The 19920-nt window shown below is 34.3% G+C and overlaps 1 protein-coding gene across 1 annotated transcript; it reads left to right on the top strand.

Annotated features, from left to right (window-relative positions):
- Nucleotides 1-494: 494 nt before the first annotated feature.
- On the top strand, nucleotides 495-18467 carry LOC144967872 (mitochondrial tRNA methylthiotransferase CDK5RAP1-like). The gene is made up of 13 exons (XM_078905611.1): nucleotides 495-1012; nucleotides 4735-4838; nucleotides 6874-7006; nucleotides 8265-8396; nucleotides 8960-9041; nucleotides 9282-9402; nucleotides 9582-9690; nucleotides 10206-10336; nucleotides 11610-11763; nucleotides 12301-12431; nucleotides 13181-13330; nucleotides 15585-15725; nucleotides 18085-18467. The coding sequence occupies exons 1-13, from the start codon at nucleotides 562-564 to the stop codon at nucleotides 18214-18216; spliced, it is 1971 nt and encodes a 656-aa protein (XP_078761737.1). The 5' UTR covers nucleotides 495-561; the 3' UTR covers nucleotides 18217-18467.
- The last annotated feature ends 1453 nt before the right edge of the window (nucleotides 18468-19920 follow it).

The raw sequence follows: 19920 nt of genomic DNA, 5'->3' as shown, positions 1-19920 counted from the left end.
GCATTTTAAATGCCAGATTCCAAAAATCTGGCATTTTTGAAAACCGTTTGGCATTAGAAAAATCATTTGGCATTTGGCATTTTCATTTGGCATTTTCTTTTCTTGTATATTATACTTCAAATGACACCTTTTCTTAATTATTTCTAAACGCGTAAAAACAAACATCTTCACATTTCTTTTTCATTCTTAAAATCCAACCGTGGTGTAGTGGTTTAGCACTCCACTTAGTAGTCAGTAGGTAAATAATTACCCCAACAGGAAATTTAGTATAATTCAAAAAAACAAAAACAAAAACAACAAAAAAATAAAAGAAAAAGAAAAGAAAACACGCAAGCCACCAGGATATGATAGTAAATTGTCTATCAAAAGTGAGTAGTTTTCTTAGTGGGGGTGGGAGTCAACAGACTTTGGCATCTTTTTGAGTGTTTTGGCATTTTTTGAGTCTTCCCCTGGCATTTTGTTGAAAAATAATCTGGCAACCCTGATGCAAAACCGAAAACGAAAGTAAAAACAAGATAAAGGTCGAATATTGTTTACTGTTTACTTCAGTTCTACAATTTCATGATGATTGTCTCATTTGATCAACGACGATTGTTGACATCTTTATGTTTTCACTGGACTCGCAAGGATTGCTTATATTCATCTATGGTGAATAAACTTGGACTTGGACAGCAGAGACGTACTCCTCACAGTCACAGTCTCGATCGCTTCAAAAAGAAAGCAATCCTTGACGAAAGCAACAAGATTACCTCACTAAATAAAAATAAAAAACAATTGTTGATTGCATCCCACTCATTGTATTCAAGTTACATAGAAAGTAAAAATCAACAAAGAAATAGTGAATCTAATCAAAACTCGAATTCTAAGTTTCAAGGCCCTTCCCTAAATGACTTTCTAACCAGTGTCAATGGATCGGTCACAAGTCAAAAAGCAACACCCATACAAGAAGAAGATTATATTGTTAATGATTCTTATCTTCCCCAAGAACTATTCAATGGGCGACATCGCACTGGTAAGTGTTTTTGGAGGCCTTCCAAAAGCTCCTCATCCTAGGGAAACAACCCAAATATTCACTCAACTACTAACCCTAAGAAAAAATAAAACCAGTATTTTTAACCGAAGTGTTTTTTTATGCACCTCCGTTGACGGTGTATCTTAACGGATCGTTTTTATACAACTCCGTCACGCATGCGCATCCCACCAGATTTCATCAGCGATATTGTGTTTCTGTATTTGGACATGGCGAAAGTTATATTGTGACATCTGTAGGATGTTTTTGTTAATAAATTTATATAATAATAATAATAATTTAAAAAATCGAAATATAAAACCAGAAAATAGAAGTTGCATTGAAGGTAAAATAATATTTTAGAAAGACCTTATTAAATGTGTTGAACGGCCAGGTGGCTCCGTAGTGCAACGGACAAGCTGACAGACTCAAACCTTGAAAGTACCGGGTTCGACTCCCATTGTAGACATTTAAAAAATAAAAATTTACTTTATTTTTGTTTGCTTTTTTATTTATTTTTTTTTTTTTCAACAACTTTTTATCATGTTTTAAAAAAATTTAGATTTTAATTTTCTAAAATTATTTATTTATTTGAGATCACTATTTGTGTGCCATGTTTCTTTTTACTTTTGATTTGTTAAATTATTGTTATTATTTTAAAATTTATTGTCATTGTATAAACATACATCGGTAATCACTAAGCAGCGTGCTAAACTACAATCTAAAACTATTTAAATCACATGGATGTATGCAGCAACATTTTCATTAATTTACCATCACCACCAACGGAGGTGCATAAAAACGCCACCATTTTTAACTAACCGTCCGTAATAGGATAAACAAACACACTAGCACCTTTACTAAGACTTATCATTAACCCTAATAGAAAAAAAAACCTAGGACTGCTTTCAATACTTCACAAAGCAAAATAGTGGTGGAAAACCAAAACAATGGTCGTATTTGTATTAGGAAAGTTTAAACTTTCACTAATCTATCAAGGTTTGTTCTAGAGTTTTTAAATGCTAATATATATATATATATATATATATATATATATATATATATATATATATATAATATATATATATATATATATATATAAATATTGACAAATTGAATAAATAAACACATGACAAAAGATCTACGGTGAAAATACAATTGAATGAAATGCTAGCACGAGGAGCTTACAGAGGGCCTCCCAGTGTTTTTTCCCACTTATAATTAGAGAAGAGTGCGGGAGGCCTTCCGAAAGCTCCTACATCCCCAGTTGTTTTTTTGAAAATAATGTTCTATTAGGGGGTTTGGGAGGGGGAAATTTTTTAAATAATGTTCTAGTAGGGAGTTTGGGAGGGGGGAGACTTTTAAAAAAAAAAGTTTTCCCAAACCCCCCTACTAGAACAATGTATGTATATATATATAAAGAATACTGAGGATGTAGGAGTTTTCTGAAGGCCTCCCAAGAGTGCCTTTAAAGACAAACTCAAAACATCCCAACATTTTTGAAAAGAAGTGATCTTTTTCATGTTTCAATCATTCATTGGTTTTTATTTTTGTGGGGTGTGGGAAAAGAGAAATAGGAGTTTGTTTTTTAAAAGTTTATTTATGGCTGGGGGCAGGACGCTCAATTTTTGGGTCTGTCTCTGATCAGCTTCTCCACACCCAGCCACCTTCTCTCTTTACTTTATGACTTTATGGTTATCAACTTATTAAATTGTCTAATAATTAGACTTGGATCTTATCCATACATCAACCGACCAACGAATAAAGGAATACTCACTGAATAATCTAGTAAAAGTAGTAATGTAGTAAGCATAGACAGCTCATTGGGATAGGATGATAATATTACGAGTGAGAGTTTGGGGTAGGGTGTGTGTGTGTGTGGGGGGGGGGGGGGGGTGCAGTGGCTTTGCTGTTTAGAATACAAAAGACTCATTAGAAAGAAAGTAATTCACACCTATGCAAATGTGATTATATGATAATAAATGGGGCATATTAAATTCTGATTTAATCTAATTTTTATTTTTCAAAATACTACAATTGGTAACCGTAATCTTATTTTAACAAGTGCAGTTGGAATCAACAAGATCACACTTTGATTCCACTGCCATGATGACAGTGTTGCCAACACCGTCTAGGTTTACGTCATCACACGACTCAATGCTTTCTGACTCTTACTTTTCTTTTGGCCTTTTGCCCCATACAGGCCATCAACAAAGATCCTCCACTTTTTTCTGTCACATGCCATCGTTTCCAAACCTCTCCACGACTGTTCTGAATGCTAGGTGTCCGCTTCTACATCTCTTCTCCAGGTGTTCTTTGGTCGGCCTTCTTCGTTTGCCCTGTGGATTCCAGGTCAAAGCTAGCCAGGTGATGCTTGTTGTCGGTTTTCTAAGAGTGTGACCAATCCATTTCCATTTTCTCTTCAACTTCAACATTTCTTTTTCAATTGGTTGTTGGTTTGTTTTCCGCCACAGCCCGATGTTGCTAATTTTTTTCTAGCCATTGTCAGGATTCTTGCAGCCTCCTGAAATTCAAGGACTCCTTGAAAACTCTTTGATTTAGATATTACTGAAAAAATCTCCTTGAAAACTCCTTGAATTTCATTTTAGGAAAAAACTCCTTGAGTTTTGTGAGATCACCACTACTACAACCACCACATGACCATCCCTACCACCACTAGTACTATGACCACCACATCACCATCACTACTACAACCACCACCACATCACAATCCCTACCACCACTTCTACTACAACAACCACCACTGCATTACCATCCCTCTCCACCACTACGACATCATCACCCCTAATAACACTACTACAACCATTACATCACCATACCCATCACCACTACTACAACCACCACATCACCATCCCTATCACTACTACTTCAACCACCACCACATCACTATCCCTAATACCACTACTACAACCACCACCACATCACCATCCCATTCGCCACTATAACAGCCACCAACACACCACCATCCCTAATACCACTACTACAACCACCACATCACCATTACACATGTTGAAAAAAATAATACCTGTTCCATTTAGTTGAATAGTCTTTTTTATCTGTGTTAACTTTGAATATTTGTCTTCTTTTGGTGAATTTTGAGGCCTAATCTCGAAATTTGGGCCACTTTAGATGTTTTGGATTGCATCTGATCATGGCTTTGGGGGAGAATGCAACACAATCTGACTCAGTTCAGCTTATTTAAGTGACGCAGTACTCAGTGGATCATTTTGAGTATTTGTCGCACAGGGCTGTAATGAATTTTAAAAATGTTTATTCATGGAACAGGTCTTTCTTATCCGTTGAGCATCTGTCCATGTTTTATCTGCGGATAATCAGTAATGAGTGGATAATCGTTACAGCTGTACTAATAATAATGATTGAGAAAAGCAGTATAAACCTGAAATGGTTTTGATGTGGTTTTGATGACTGATTTGGTATTTGTTATCTTCGTTTTATTCTTGAATTTGTCTGACAGTATTTCAGTGTCAGGATTAAATTTTAACTGCAATTCTGACCAGATGATTTTTACACATTTTTATTATAGCTTGTTATTTTACAACTTTGATGGAAGTTGGGTAGGGGAGGGGAGGGGGGTAAACAAACCTGCTTGGTTATATAGCCATCCAAAAGTTCATATGAATGAGTCATGATTTCCTTTATTTTTCTTTCATTACATTTTCCTCTCTACACTTTTTGAATTTCAGTATTTATCGAGACCTATGGCTGCCAGATGAATGTCAATGACACAGAGATTGTGTGGAGCATTTTGCATCAAAATGGGTTTGAGAAAGCTACAACCATAAAACAGGTTATATTTTATTTCATTTTCAACATTTACAAAATGTTATTAAAAATGCTAATTACAGAGATTATGAGGCTATGATAAAAGATAATGATCATGTTATATTGGACAACACAATTACAGAAAGAACCTAATAATTGACACAGTAACTAGTATTCTATTTATTGTATTTTAATATCTACAAATAGTCCATGAAATTAGAGTCTGGTTAAGAACAAATGGGAATTTAAAGTATACAAATGTCCTCTATGTAAAAAGAGAGAAATAGAAATTAAAAGTTGTGAAACATAAACATTTCAAAATCCTATAATTTTATTATAGGGATCAGTTCATGTTAAAAAAATATTTTAATGTGATTCACTCATCCCTTCCACCCTCTAATTTGTATTCCATGGTCTAGTGTTATATTAAAGGTAGCCATGTGCGGCTATGTGGTCTTGTGGTATGATCGGAAGGTCCTGAGTTTGAGCCTCGCTCAGCGCATAGTTGAGTCCTTGGAAAATGCTCTTTACTCACATTCTCTCACTGAAAAATGAGTATCTGGTCATTAACAGTGTTTGCTCTGTGAGGAACAAATGTAGTATCACCTAACAGGCGTCATTTCTCGTTCTACATGTTACATGTTGCTGTGGACAGGGACCCTTTGTCAAGTGCTTTGAGCACATTTAGTGGATATTACGCTATTTAAAAGCTTGCGCTTAAAAATTGAAGTAAACTATGTTATAAAATTTGAGTCAAGTGATGTTTGCATATTCAATAGAATAGACATTTATTTTTTTTTTGGAACTGGAAAAAAAAACCCCTCTCAAATAAAAAATATTTTTTCAATTATGCCTGTAAAGTTTTTGGTATTTGGCTCACCTTGACATATTAAGAGAACAAGGCAGGGAATTATATTTAATGACCAGGAGAAAACTTTTGTTTCCCCATGCTTATTGCACTATATTTAATTTTTGAAAATTACAGTCATTAGATACTATCGCCTAGGCATTCCATGAAGGAATATATAGATAATCCATCAAACAAGATGATGTCAACAGGAATCACCCATGTTGTCCAATATAAGTAAATTTGGGGTTAATAACCTTGCCCAAGGAAAAATATGAAAATGCCTCAAACGTGGCTTAGACCCGGGACTTTCTAAAAAAATTAAAAATAATAATAATTGGGCTTTATATAGCGCAATATCCACTAAACGTGCTCAAAGCGCTTTACAAGGGGTCCCTGGTCAACAGCAACATTTAACATGTAGGACAGGACATGCCGCCTGTTAGGCGATATTACAATTTTTTGGACAAAGACAACGCTGTTAACAGCCAGGTACTCATTTTACACCTGAGTACGGTGAGAGAAAGTGAGTAAAGAGCCTTTTCCAGGGACTCAACTATGCGCCGAACATGAGGCTCGAACCCGGGACTTCCGATCCGAAAGTGAGTGTCATACCACAAGACCTCATAGCCGACTTTCTAGATCACAGTGCAATGCCTTAAAACCACTCGGCTACTTTGATATATAAAATAAATATGACCATATATACGCCTTTCCACTGATTTACCATGCTTACAATGTTTCATTTATTCCCCTAGCAGGCCATATGAAACCATATTTCCATTTCATACTGTACCAGTCACCTGTTTGGGATCCTTTTTCTAATAGCACTCTTACAATATCCATCACTGCCTATAACCAAGTACTCATTTAATTCACACTTGAGCGAGCGGGTTAATGTGTGTAAAGTGCCTCATGCAAGGCCACAATATGGAGACCAGAATTTTTAATAATCACTGTCATCCATCTGGCCACTGACCATGCTTAACATTGCTTGACTTTTGTGACCAGACAAGACACTGTACCGTTTAGCCACCAAGCCACATTGATACTTGTGTCAGCTTTTAATACTTTTCTTTAATTGACTATAAGGAGCTTTTAATACTTTTCTTTAATTGGCTCTGGAACTCATTAACGTGATCACATAAACTAGTTAGATGACCCTTTATTTCTGCTGTGTTGTTTATAAGTTTCTTACATCAATTGTATTCAGGCTGATGTTGTTTTGGCTGTCACATGTGCTATTCGTGAAGGAGCAGAGGAAAAGGTTTGGAGACGACTACAATACTTCAAGTCTTTGAAACGACGACGGGGAAGGAAAAATCCACTGCAAATTGGATTATTAGGTGAAACATTTGATACAATTTAAACTGAATTGTAATATAGAATTAAAACTTGATCATTTATTTAGCGCAATATCAACTAAACATGTTCAAAGAGCTTTACATGGCGTTCCTAGCCAACAGCAACATATAACATGTAGGACGAGACATGACAACTGTTAGGCAATATTACATTTTTTTTCCTACAGCGACACGCATTTTACAAATGAGTACGGTGAGAGAATGTGAGTAAAGAGTCTTTTCCAAAGAATCAACTATGCGCCGCTCAGAAGAGGCCTCGAACCTTGGACCTTCTGATCTGAAGGCAAGTGTCATACCTTAAGACCATATGGCTGCACAAAAATTATTTTTAAATAAGAGTTTAACTAATACTAATAGGATTCTATTCAGGGGGAAAAAAATTTAAGCTGAAAAATTAACTCCTCATAATTCTGATCATAATGATATGTAATTCAATTGTTTGCATTTGGCAAATCCAAACATAATATGAGATAGAGTCAGTGAGACATGCTAATGGACCAGCAGTGCCAATTTGTCATGAATTCAATCACTGAAGGCAATTCTATGTCTTTTTAAAAGACAAAGGATCCTTCTCTAATATGTATATTTTTCTAACTGTAATGGTTTCTTTACAATGATCGTCTGAATCCTTCCAAGTTAATTTCTGTAATTCCTCTACTCCTGATAGTAAATAGTAAATAATGAATTTATATAGCGCCTAAACATCCACGTTAATCGTGCTCTGCGGCGCTTTACTTAAAAATAAAAATAAAAATGTTTAAAAACAACAAAATTTTAAAAATCACGACACTACATGATACATAAGCATGCATACAAAAAACAGAATCAAAGCAACATCTATTTTATGAAAAATAAGCCTCGCGGAACAACTCAGTCTTCAGACATTTCCTGAAAGATGATAAATTTTCACAGGACTTTGTCCGAGGACTAAGTGCGTTCCATAGGCGTGGAACTATGAATGAAAAGGCTTTTTCACCGAAAGTGGATTTTGAGGTGGTAACTTTTAGAAGTTGGGTTTGAGATGATCTTAAATTTCGAGTGGGTTCATATTTTTTAATCAGTTCCTGCAAATATTCAGGTGCCAATCCATCCAGACATCTAAAAATAGAAGTATCTGCAATACACAAGTTCCCCACAAATAGGGCTTACCTTATCATTAAAAGCTCCGTGGTCATCTTTTTAAATAACGTTCACTATATTGTGAAAAGTGTACTAACTCAAACTTGAAACTTTATTTCAGGCTGCATGGCTGAAAGATTAAAGCGTAAAATTGTTGAAAAAGAACAAATGGTAGATGTTGTATGTGGACCAGATGCTTACCGTGATTTGCCCAGACTTCTTACTTTATCAGCGTCTTCACAACAATCTGCAGGTACATTAAAATTTAGTCATTCTTTTAACATTAATTCAAACATCCATTTTATATATAAAGCAGGATAAAATAAGCTGAATTTTTAAAGATTTTTTTTTTCTGGTATTTTTCTGACTCTGTAAAATACTTCACTGTTCAGATTTTTATTGTTAGTTCCATAATCTCTCCTCCTTCTTTTCGTCATCCTCCTCCTTCCTATTCTTATTCTTTTTCTTCTTCTTCTTCTTCTTCTTCTTCTTCTTCTTCTTCTTCTTCTTCTTCTTCTTCTTCTTCTTCTTCTTCTTCTTCTTCTTCTTCTTCTTCTTCATCTTCTTATTCTCTTACTTCTTCTTTCCTTCTGTTTTTATATATTTTTTCCTCCATACTTGAGAATAACTGTTATCTCTCTCTGTCTCTCTGTCTCTCTCTCTCTCTCTCTCTCTCTCTCTCTCTGTCTCTCTCTGTCTCTCTCTCTCTCTCTCTCTCTCTCTCTTTTAATTTTTTTTTTTTCTTCTAAAGCCTTACCAGTAAAAAAAAAATGTTTATTTATTTATTAATTCTTTGTATCATTATTGTCATTCTAGTAAATGTTCAACTCTCTCTAGAGGAGACCTATGCAGATGTTGTGCCAGTGAGGATCAACAAAGAGAGTCCCTCTGCCTTTGTGTACGTTGAATTCTTTGAACCTTTTTTCCTCATTAAATCGTTTTCTGGCAATCAGGTAGTTTAGTGTGTTGTACCTATTATTCAGGTTGAATGTTTAAGGTTTTTTTTTTTTTATTGGTTTTAATTATTCATCTTTTAAGGCTGTATGTCTCATCAAACTTAGTTCCATACAACTAAAAAGGGGAAAAAAATAACACAAACATAATTTTTTAAAAATATCTTGGATTATTCTGTTTGTAGGTCCATAATGAGGGGATGTGACAACATGTGTACCTACTGCATTGTACCTTTCACCAGAGGAAGAGAACGTAGTAGAGCAATAGCTACCATTAGGGATGAAATTGCACACTTATCAAATCAGGTAGGAATATTATTTTATTATTTATGAATAAATATTTTCTTTATTTTAATCTTTGTTGTTTCTAGATTCTCAGGTATCTAAATGTGATAACTTTTATTGTTCAGTATCAGTGTTACTAACCTATGAAACCAAACAAACATTTGTTCTCCATCTTTTGCAAATTGTCTTTATTCTCAAAGGGTGTCAAGGAAGTGACGCTCCTGGGACAAAATGTAAACAGTTACAGAGATCTTTCTCAGTCTCAGTCAGTAGAGGATCAAGAAAATTGTACGACAGTTCTCAGTGCAGGTGAATATTGGCAGCTTTAAGATCTTTTACCAGTGATACTTAAGAATAAATAAGAATTAAGAATAACTTAAGAGAATAAATGTGAGAAATCTCCATTATGACATTTTTTGCAACCCAGTTTTCACTTCTTGTATCAAGTCTTTATCTTAATTGATTATTTTTTTTTTTTGCCAGCTAAGTGCCTCTTCGATAACTTTGGTGGTGGTTAAAGAATCTCTCTCAAATGCTTAAGCAGGTGTTTAGAGAGATGCTGGTTAATCAAATCAAGACTTAAGGCAAATGTTGCTGCTTGAAGCTGGAAGAAATAAATAACACTAGTTGAATTTAATGCAATCTTCAATTTAATTAACAAAGACAAATGCTATGGATGTTCAGGTTTTCCCTTTGTCAATAAAACACAATGAATAAAACACTAAAGATGAATGAGAGATGAGAGGATGGCATCATTGAGGCGAATAAGCATTTATTCGTTAATTGCGATGGCTTCAAATGTTTTATTCTCTAATTTCTTCCAGGTTTTAAAACTGTATACAAACCCAAGGTAGGAGGTCATAGATTTGCCAGATTGTTAGAGGATGTAGCACAGGTCAATCGGGAGATGAGGATAAGATTCACATCACCTCATCCTAAAGACTTTCCGGATGAGGTAGAGTACAATTTTGAACACTAGAAATTATGGGGGGAGTGGGGGCAGTGGCTCATCAATTTATGAGTACTGATGGGTTGGATTAAGCTATGTGATATAACTTTTGGAGGCAACACAATAGCATTTAATAGGTAGCTTGATCTCATTTAAGGCAGACATTTTTGTCATGAGTGGAAGGCATTCGCCCTGCACAGCTGTACTGTATTTCAATTAAAAGGGTAAAGTGCAATTAAGCATTTTTAGATATAGATATTGGCACGATTTAAATTTTCCACTTTTCGTTCTTTACTCTCTTGCTCAGAGGTAGTCAATGATAAATGTGATTGAATGCCTTAGATGAGCAAGTTAGAAATGTCATAGAAAAAATAAATCCATTTCATTAAAGACAAGCCTTACTTTGTATACCAGCAGCACCACTCACTGTCAACTACTAGCAACTTATTATCCTAGATCAAGTGGGTGTATCTTGTGTAGTGTGCCTCACACAAGGATATAGTGGCCATGTCAGAAAGACACATATTGGTCACCCTCCTGGTCACTAATCCTGTGCACTATTGCTATTCTTTCACTGAATTTTATACCACAACAATCTCATAAGTTTATGTTTCGAAGGTTGTTTGATTTTTTAAAAAATTCCAGGGTTAAAGTGGCTCTCTTTTATATATTCCCATCACAGAAGACTCAAAAGTAAATATGCTTCTCTTTCAATTGCTTAACCCTTTGCTCCTTGATTGGTGTCATAGAATTTTTCCTTATTCCAAGGGGTTTAACTCCGCATAATGTATGTGTTACATGTTTTAAAAATTATTTTGAGATGACCCATGCTATTTCAATGAAATAAAAAGACAAAGGAAGGGAAAAGAATAATCTTTCATAAAATGTATTACAACTTTTCACTTTGTCATTGAATTAATCATAATTAGCCAATTGGAGTTGGAAACAAAAGTTGAAAGATAATTTGTTATCAATAAATCGTCAAGTCAATGTCTAAGGCTGTTATAGAATGCAGCACAGCACAAATCTTTGAGATTCGTGGAGAATTCCGAGGCGAAATTTATATTCAATGAAAGGGAATTCATCCAAGAATTTAATGCAGAAACTCTCCAGTTTCTTTTACGGCCATTACAGGAAGCACAATGAGAGGCATTAATGTCAGCTGATTCAAGAGTGGGTTGATAATGGGCGATTCAAGGGGCAATGGGGTCATTTCTTTTTCTTTTTTTAATCGTTTTATTTAGATTTAAATGAAAACTTTTTCAATTAAAAAAAAAAGGTTCTGCATGTGATGAATCAAAACCCCAACATTTGCCGTCAAATCCACCTACCCGCTCAAAGTGGCAACTCGTCAGTTCTCTCTGCAATGGGGCGTGGCTACACCAGGGAAGCCTATCTTGAACTAGTAGACCACATTAGGTCTATCATACCAGGTAAGTCCCTTTCATATACAATCAAATTTGATCAATTCAAAACATTTCAAAATCAGCATTCTGATTGTTTAGATTTAGGTAAAAAAGGAAGTAGAATGTAAAACCTACTGTCAATCGCATATCCTTCTCCTCTTCCATCTTTTAAAAAAACTTTTTCATATCGATGGTTGGCAGATCAAACCTCTGAAGTCCCGATGTTCATGATCGGCGGATGAAAACTTAATTTAATTTTGGGTGGAGCACACCTCCGATGTCAAATAAAACATGGTGCACTAAGCTCGTATGTAGACTTCAGAGTTTTGATCCACTGATCATGAAAATTGGGACTTTAGAGGTTTGATCCGCTGACCATCAATACGCTTTTTCATACATAAATTATCTATGAACCCAGCAAGTTGGAGTATTAATGTGAATACTAATTCTACTAATTTCTGATTTATCAAATATAAAGAAACACTTAATCAGCATTGTAAATAGACAATTATTTTGTAGCAATCAATGGTTAGATAATTATATTTGATATGTCAACTATTCCAGGTGTTTCCTTGTCCAGTGATTTTATCGCAGGATTTTGTGGAGAAACAGATGATGCCCACAAGGACACTGTATCTTTAATGGACATTGTAAAATACAACTTTGCATTCTGTTTTCCGTACAGCATGAGAGAAGTAAGTAAAACAATTGGATGGCTTTTGAAATGTCAATAAGCAGTTGCACATGTATACTCTTCTTTAACCCTCCCTCCCCTCCTCCTGTATCATTTTTCCTCTTCTCATTTTGGTTTACTGTCCCACTGGAAAAGTAGGTACTATTTGAATTTGTCCAGACCCTATGTCAACAACTTTCTATTATAATGATTATGGTGTTAACTTTTAGAGTAAAACACATGGGGAAAAAAACGACCAGCTGCCCAGAAAGCTTCTCATCTCAGCCTTTAATTCTCAGAGCTGCCAACTGTATGCCAAAGAGGCATATTTTTAGGCTTTTAAAATCAAATTACACTTTTTAAATTTCAATTACGCTTTTTTGTCGTCATCAATGTCGTATGGGTGATTTAAGCAATTTTTTCTTCGTGCAGAATCTCGTCTCATTGAAATCGGAAGAAAGCTGCATTTTCATCATCCACTTCCAGCTTATCTTGTTTTCTGAAGCCTAAACCAAAAGCTTTACTTGGGCAGAAGTAACCTTTTATCAAATTGTGGAGAAGAATCTTCCAATTGCAATTGAAGATGATTGTGATGATATATGTTTATTAATAATACCTTGGATTTGAACAATTACACCTTTTTTTCTTCAAAATGACACCTTTTTTTCATTCAAAATTACACCTTCAATTGGGGTTGGTAGCTCTGCTTTATTTATTTTTTTTTTTTTGAATGAATATAATAAAAAGATTAAGTATTTTTTAATCTTATAGAAAACAAGAGCATTTCATCGACTTCAGGATGATGTTCCAAAGGAGGTAAAGATGCAACGGCACTTAGAGCTTATCGACACATTCAGGAAACATGCTGAAGCAAAGCATGCCCTGCAAGTTGGCCAAGTTCATTTAGTTTTGGTAGAAGGGGTAAGTTTGATGTATTTGGTTTTATGGCGACATATTTGGCTTATAGCTTTCTTCTTCCCATCTTTTTCATAATAATGGAGGACCAGTCTGCAATGTAATAATCATTTCCGTCATTCCACTCATTAATTAATCCTTAACTGGCAAGGATCTATTTTACTCTTTCATGACAATTATTTATTTATTTATCTGATTTATTAATTTGTTTTTCTTATCGATAGAGTGTCCACAAAGTCTGTGTACATGTCGTACTTCATTATCTATTTTTATTTATTCATCTATGCTATAGATTGTGGAGATTTGGCTGAAAGATACTTTTCTTCACCAGAGAAGAGGTCACAAGTTGTCAAAATACATTTCATTCACATCCCAAATTGAATAAGATTGGGTTTTTAAAGAGGAATTTGTACTAATCCCATGTTCCCAGACTTTATGGACACCCTGTATTTACTTCATCTTTTTAAGTTGACAATAATCTTTTATAAAGTTTGAATGCCTCAGACTTGTGACAAGACAGGGCAAAGATGGAACTATTACTCGATTTGTCTTATTTTGTTTTATCTTTGGTTGGATGGAGAATCAGTATTTGCTTAATTCTTCATTTCATTGAAAGTTTCGTCAGATCAAATATAAAATCTGAATTTTCAATCAAAATATATTTCAAAAGTTATCCAAATGTTTTTTAAAATGCACTAAAAGCCCTATTCCAAAGAACAAGAGATAGAGCAATGTGTCTCACACCCATGTGAGAAAATAGGTTGAAAGTAGTCATAAGACCCATGCAACTGGAGTTTCTGTAGTGTTAAATAGGCAATAACGAATGCAAGTTACATTTTGACGATGGCGATGGGTGGACAGAGGCCCTTCCTCTTCCCCCTCCCCCTCCAACTCTATCATATGTCAGTCACCGTCTCAAAATGGTTTTATGTTGGGGTGGTATAGAAACTAAAAGTGGAATTTATTGTCAAGAATATAAGATGAGGGTTAGGTTTTTATATTTTACTAAGGAAAATGTACATTAATTTTTAAAGTAAAAGTAATTTGTCACATTTCTGGTCATTTAGGTTTTAAAACCACTTTTGGTCTCTGGTTCACCCCGACATAATACTGTTTTGAGGTGATGGGTCATAAATAGGAGACCACTCAGTTTTTGTGTGAGTTGGTGTGCTTTATCAGTACCAATTTAGCTCTCTGGAGATCTGAGCGAAAGCGTGGATGGGTGCAGTTTTAATCTAAAGAGCTATTTTGTTATACTTTTTGTTATGATATTGGGGATTTTGATGAGCGTGTAGAAAAATCTACCTTTAGGAAATTCTGTACAATTCTTGAAGATGGCGACCATCCCTTAAACACCTCTTTCTTGAGATCGGATAGGAGTGGTCGCCTGATCTCCACACAAACAAAAAGTGAAAGACATTGAACATCTTTTTTACCTTCTGGCATTCGAATTTACAACAATTCCTAATTGGAATTCTAAATTGACTAGACACTCATTGGAGTCCCCAATGTCATTAGATGATGCCCAACTAGCGAATTATGTTACTATATACATGTTTCTCCTTCGCTTTTGTTGTGCAATAGTAGACACTCTTATCTGAAGTAAAATAATAGTTTTTAATGAAATAAGACCCTTTATTGATAATTTAATTTAAAGATAATGAACATACGCAATGGACAAATATTCGTTCCATAATTTATATATATTTTTTAGCACAGAACTAAACTTATTTACACTAATTTATCAAATTTATATGATTTAATTTATAAGATAATTAACATTAAACAGGTTTTTAAAGTAGAAATAAGTTTAAGGAATAGACCTTTCTTAAGCTTATATAATTTTGATCTTATACAAAAACCATATAATATCATCGCATTTTATTCAATTAACAAAAAGAAAATGTATATATATTTTTCAATTTTTTGTCTCTGATCTTAACATATTAAGACGAATTTATAATAATCAATATACAAATGAATTTACACATTTTATTACTTTCACATGAGACATACTTTTACCACCTTGTTATTTGCTTTCTTATTATCATGTCTGTTCAACACGTCTGTACAAAAAATGTCCTTTGTATGAATAACGTATCATTATTATGATTATTATTATTATGATTATTATTATTATTATTATTATTATGATTATTATTATTATTATTATTATTATTATTATTATTATTATTATATAATGGAATTGAGTGTTTTACTAGAACTGAGACTGATCATTTTGAGCCCATTGAATTTTCAGGAAAGTAAAAAATCTTCATCTGAACTGAGTGGCCGCAATGATGCCAATACCAAGATTGTATTTCCTGATGTAGACCTAAGTGATTTGACAGGAAAAGAAAAGCCAAGAAAGGCCATGTCAGGAGATTATGTAGCAGTTCAGGTAATATATTTCATAATTTCCTGAGCATTTATTTTTAAAACTGCTATCCTCTTTTTATTATTATATAAGTATTGAAATATTAGAGAAAAATCTCTCTCTCTAATGTTTTTTATTATTATTATTTCGTCCTAAATTTTCCTTGTTGCTCCCCAATCGCATACCAAACAGTCATTCAAAGTATGCCTATTTATAAAGCTCATATCCATTGATTTACAGAGCGTTTATATTCCCCAGCAAGCCAAATGGGACCACATTTCCATCTCCTGTAATACAAGTTTTTAAATTATTTTGTTGTTGTTGTTGTTTGTTTGCTGTAGAGCTCTTATGATACCGGTCACAAGCCACACATTGAGTTGAGTAGGGTAATACATAAAATGAGGTACCTGACACCAAGACACAACACCAGAGCCTAATACCAATATTTAGTATTTCTGGCATAGTGGAAAATTTGCCATTTGAAACCCCAAATTTTTCCCAATCTAACCCAGCAAGTTTTATCATATTTTGCTGTAAAACTTTGCCAAATTTTGCACACATTGAAACAACTTTTCAAATTCAGATTCAGTTAATTTTATTTATCCCAAGAGGGCATGTGAATATTACAGTGACGAATAGATGCCATCAAGAAGACAATTAGGGGCATATAAGAAATAACACAGATAGCTTGATACATTCAATTGTATATTATGTAAATCACAAATATGATATTATCATCCTTGGAAAATTGCAGTAGTTATTGAAAATATTGCTGAATTTGGTATATAAACATACAAACCTATAGTCACTTACCCTGTAGATTTCCATGAATGTATTATTATAATGCCACAGAGATTCCCTACTTTCTGGCATCAATTTAAAAGACTAATCAAAGAAGGCACAGAAGAAAAAGCCTTTCCTGTTAGATTTTCATGCTCGAAATCGTCAAACCACAATGCAAGATACTCATCCCTTGAGTTAGCAAGTGCGGCTATGTGGTCTAGTGGTATCACACTCGCTTTCGGATCGGAAGGTCCTGGGTTCGAGCCTCGCTTGGTGCATAGTCCTTGGAGAAGGCTCTTTACTCACATTCTCTCACCGTACTCAGGTGTAAAATGAGTACCTGGCCATTAACAGCGTTGTCTCTGTCCGAAAAAATTGTAATAACGCCTGACAGGTGTCATGGCCCATCCTATATGTTAAATGTTGCTGTTAGACAGGGACCCCTTGTAAAGCTTTTTGAGCACGTTTAGTGGATATGACTCTATATAAAAGCTCAATTTTTATTTACTTATTTTTTTATATTTTTTTTTTGCAATAGCTTTTACTATACTGACCTACCTGAATCATAAGTCTCTGACTTGCCAAGCTTACCACACCTACATATTCATTGAATCTGCTTCAAATAACTTCACAGCAGATTCAATCCCTCTTCCTCATTTTAGTACTAGTGTAGTGAAATGGTCCTGCAACAGTGATGACAACAACTAACAGTAAAATCGTGAAAATCATATAAGGTTAACCCCCTCCTTACCACCAATAGGAAAATCGTCACATTTGTTACGATGCAGCTAACATTTTTTTCATTCTTATTTCTTTTGTACATCATAATATTTGAACAAAAATGTTTTCTATAGTTAAGGTATATTAACACTGTGTTGAGGAGCTCGTTTAGCATTTAAAAAATATGTATAGCAAGAACTAACAGCTTTCGTGTTTGAGTGAAATAAATCTATTTTTGTTTAGGTTGGGTGTGAAGTTTTGGGGACAATCCGGAAAATGGCCAGTAAGGAGAGAGTTAAAAAAGCATCCAATGTAATTTTAAAAATAATTACACATTTCAAAAGATGAGGTTTGGAGCACCGAAACGACATCAAAATTTTATTACACAATATCCTGATAAGAAATATAATTGTTTTAATACAGGAACACCAAAGTTCTCAGTTCGCTTCTCTGAGCCGCCTTCTCCTCTATGAAAATACCAGATTATAGATAGAGAGGGAGCTCTCAGTATCAGCAGAATTAAGGCAGGTGTAAATGTATCTCTTTGCCAGCAATGGGGAAGATCTGAAATTGATTTTTTTCTAACAATTGAGGTTCCAAAACTGAAAAATATTTTTTTTATTTATAGGAATTTTTTTTTTGGAGGGGTGAGGGGGGGGGGGTTGATAATTTTTTTTCTTTAAAAATTGCTGTAAATTGTGGAAAAGTACGAATTTTGCAGCTCCAAAAATCCATGATGACAGGTATTTCTATCACCCGCCTGTCACAGACTGTGCTCAATGTTGTTTGACTTTGTTACAAGTGAAAGACATGGTGATTACTTGTTCATCAATCTCAATCAAAAAACAAAACATCTATCTGATCGTTTCTTTTGCAACAGACCACCTCAAGCAACTCATTAGGATTCAGAGGTCAAGCATTATGCCTCACAAGTCTTCAGGAGTTTTGGCAGGAGTACAAGTCAGCCATTGTATCCCATGAAGCAAGTGTTCAAGATCTATGTTCAAACTGAATTTAATGGCATCACCAGTCAGAGTAGTACAAAATGTTCTTTTATTTTTGCAATTAAAAAAAAAAAAAAAAAAAAATACCAACACACTGCCCCGGCTGTATTGTCTTTGCCTCATAGTCTGTAGCAATTGAGATTGTGTCTCACTGCTCTTGGATAGAGCAAATGTAGCTCACTGGGCATTGTTCTCTAAAGGATTCAGAGTGCTTACCACTCAAAAGAAAAACCTTACTCTTAGGGATGTTAACAAAAAATAGTTTAGTCAATTAAAAGTAAATATTGCTCTTTTTGCCATTTTTCAGGAAAATATGTCAAGGCAAAAGCTGGAAAAAAAAGTTCTACATTTGTTTATGTGTGTGTATATATAATATTTATACAATAAACACTCACTGATCATCACACATTTGGGTTTGAACTGTATTATTAAATTAATGATTATATTCAAGACATTCTTCAGCCTTATGTTCTGAACCCTATTTGAGATCCCACGTATTGAAATGTATTTCTATTATTATTGATTTATAGAGATATCAATCTTATACAGTCATTCATGTTATTACGTTAACATTCGATCCATTACGTTATTACCTTTGTTTGGTCTCTCTACTGCCTCTGCAAGCTTACTTTCAACTAACATAAAACAGTTGAAGATAATATATGGCCTAATGCCTCAATTGGGTAATAAGTGGTGATGAACCAGATGTGGAAAAGTGAATACAAAGTTAAAATGATTAGAGATCTGACAGTTTACAGTTTATTTAATATTCTGTTATTGTAACAAAATAAAAATGTTCCCGCACATCTAATGAAATGAGAGATTTCAGGTAAGGTAAGGAACTAGATGAAGAAAAGTGTTTGTAGGTGTGTGAGTAATATATTTATGTACAATGTCATGGTCTCAAGTGAGTAAAGAGCTACTCGACTATGCATAAAGATATATGTAGAATGAGGCCCCAGGATTTACTAGTTACTATAAATGAAAAACAATTAACGATTTGTTTACAATGAAATAAAAAGAAGATGAAATTTAATTAAAAGGGATAAATAGTGATCGTGGCAGTTACAAATAGAGATGTGAATATATTACGTAACTTATGATAATATGTCAGGTTCGTAAGTTTACGTTTCCAGGCAGTTGACAGGCTTGGATGATACGTTCCTCTGATAACAGGCTCGGGCTCGTAAAATTCCACTTCCAGGCAATTGGTAAGGGGTTATTGTATAGTTCTTTGACAGCGGGCTCAGGTTTGATCCTTGAAGATTATACAATCAAAGTTAAAAGCTCCGGCGTCTTAATGGTAGAGATATAATATCTACAAAGTCCCAAAAGATAAAAATCTTCCAGTATATATAAGGAATAGAGCGACTGGCCATCCGGCATAGATTGTGGAGAGAAGTGAGTGTAGAATGTTAGACCTATCAGCTTTTATAATAAGTGGCTACGTGACAGAATGTAGAACGAAAAGTATTCACTAATTAGAAATTTATTCGAGGGAAGGCTATAAAAGGGAAGACGATCTAATATTAGAAGGTAAAGTTTATCTAAGCCTACCGAAATATAACTGGAGTGAGATGAATTCAGTTCTTAATAAAATAAAATTTAATAAGATAATTGTGAACAACCTTTACTGTGACACCCCCCACCCACGTTTAAAATATACTCTTTAACCATTATGGGAAAGATAGATTTTACAAACGGAAGTAAAT

Source organism: Berghia stephanieae, chromosome 3 (assembly GCF_034508935.2).
Source record: "Berghia stephanieae isolate SIO BIC M18660-M18661 chromosome 3, UCSD_Bste_1.3, whole genome shotgun sequence".
Classification (NCBI taxonomy): domain Eukaryota; kingdom Metazoa; phylum Mollusca; class Gastropoda; order Nudibranchia; family Aeolidiidae; genus Berghia; species Berghia stephanieae.
Note: the sequence above shows the minus strand (reverse complement) of the source record. Positions and strands in the feature narration are given on the sequence as shown.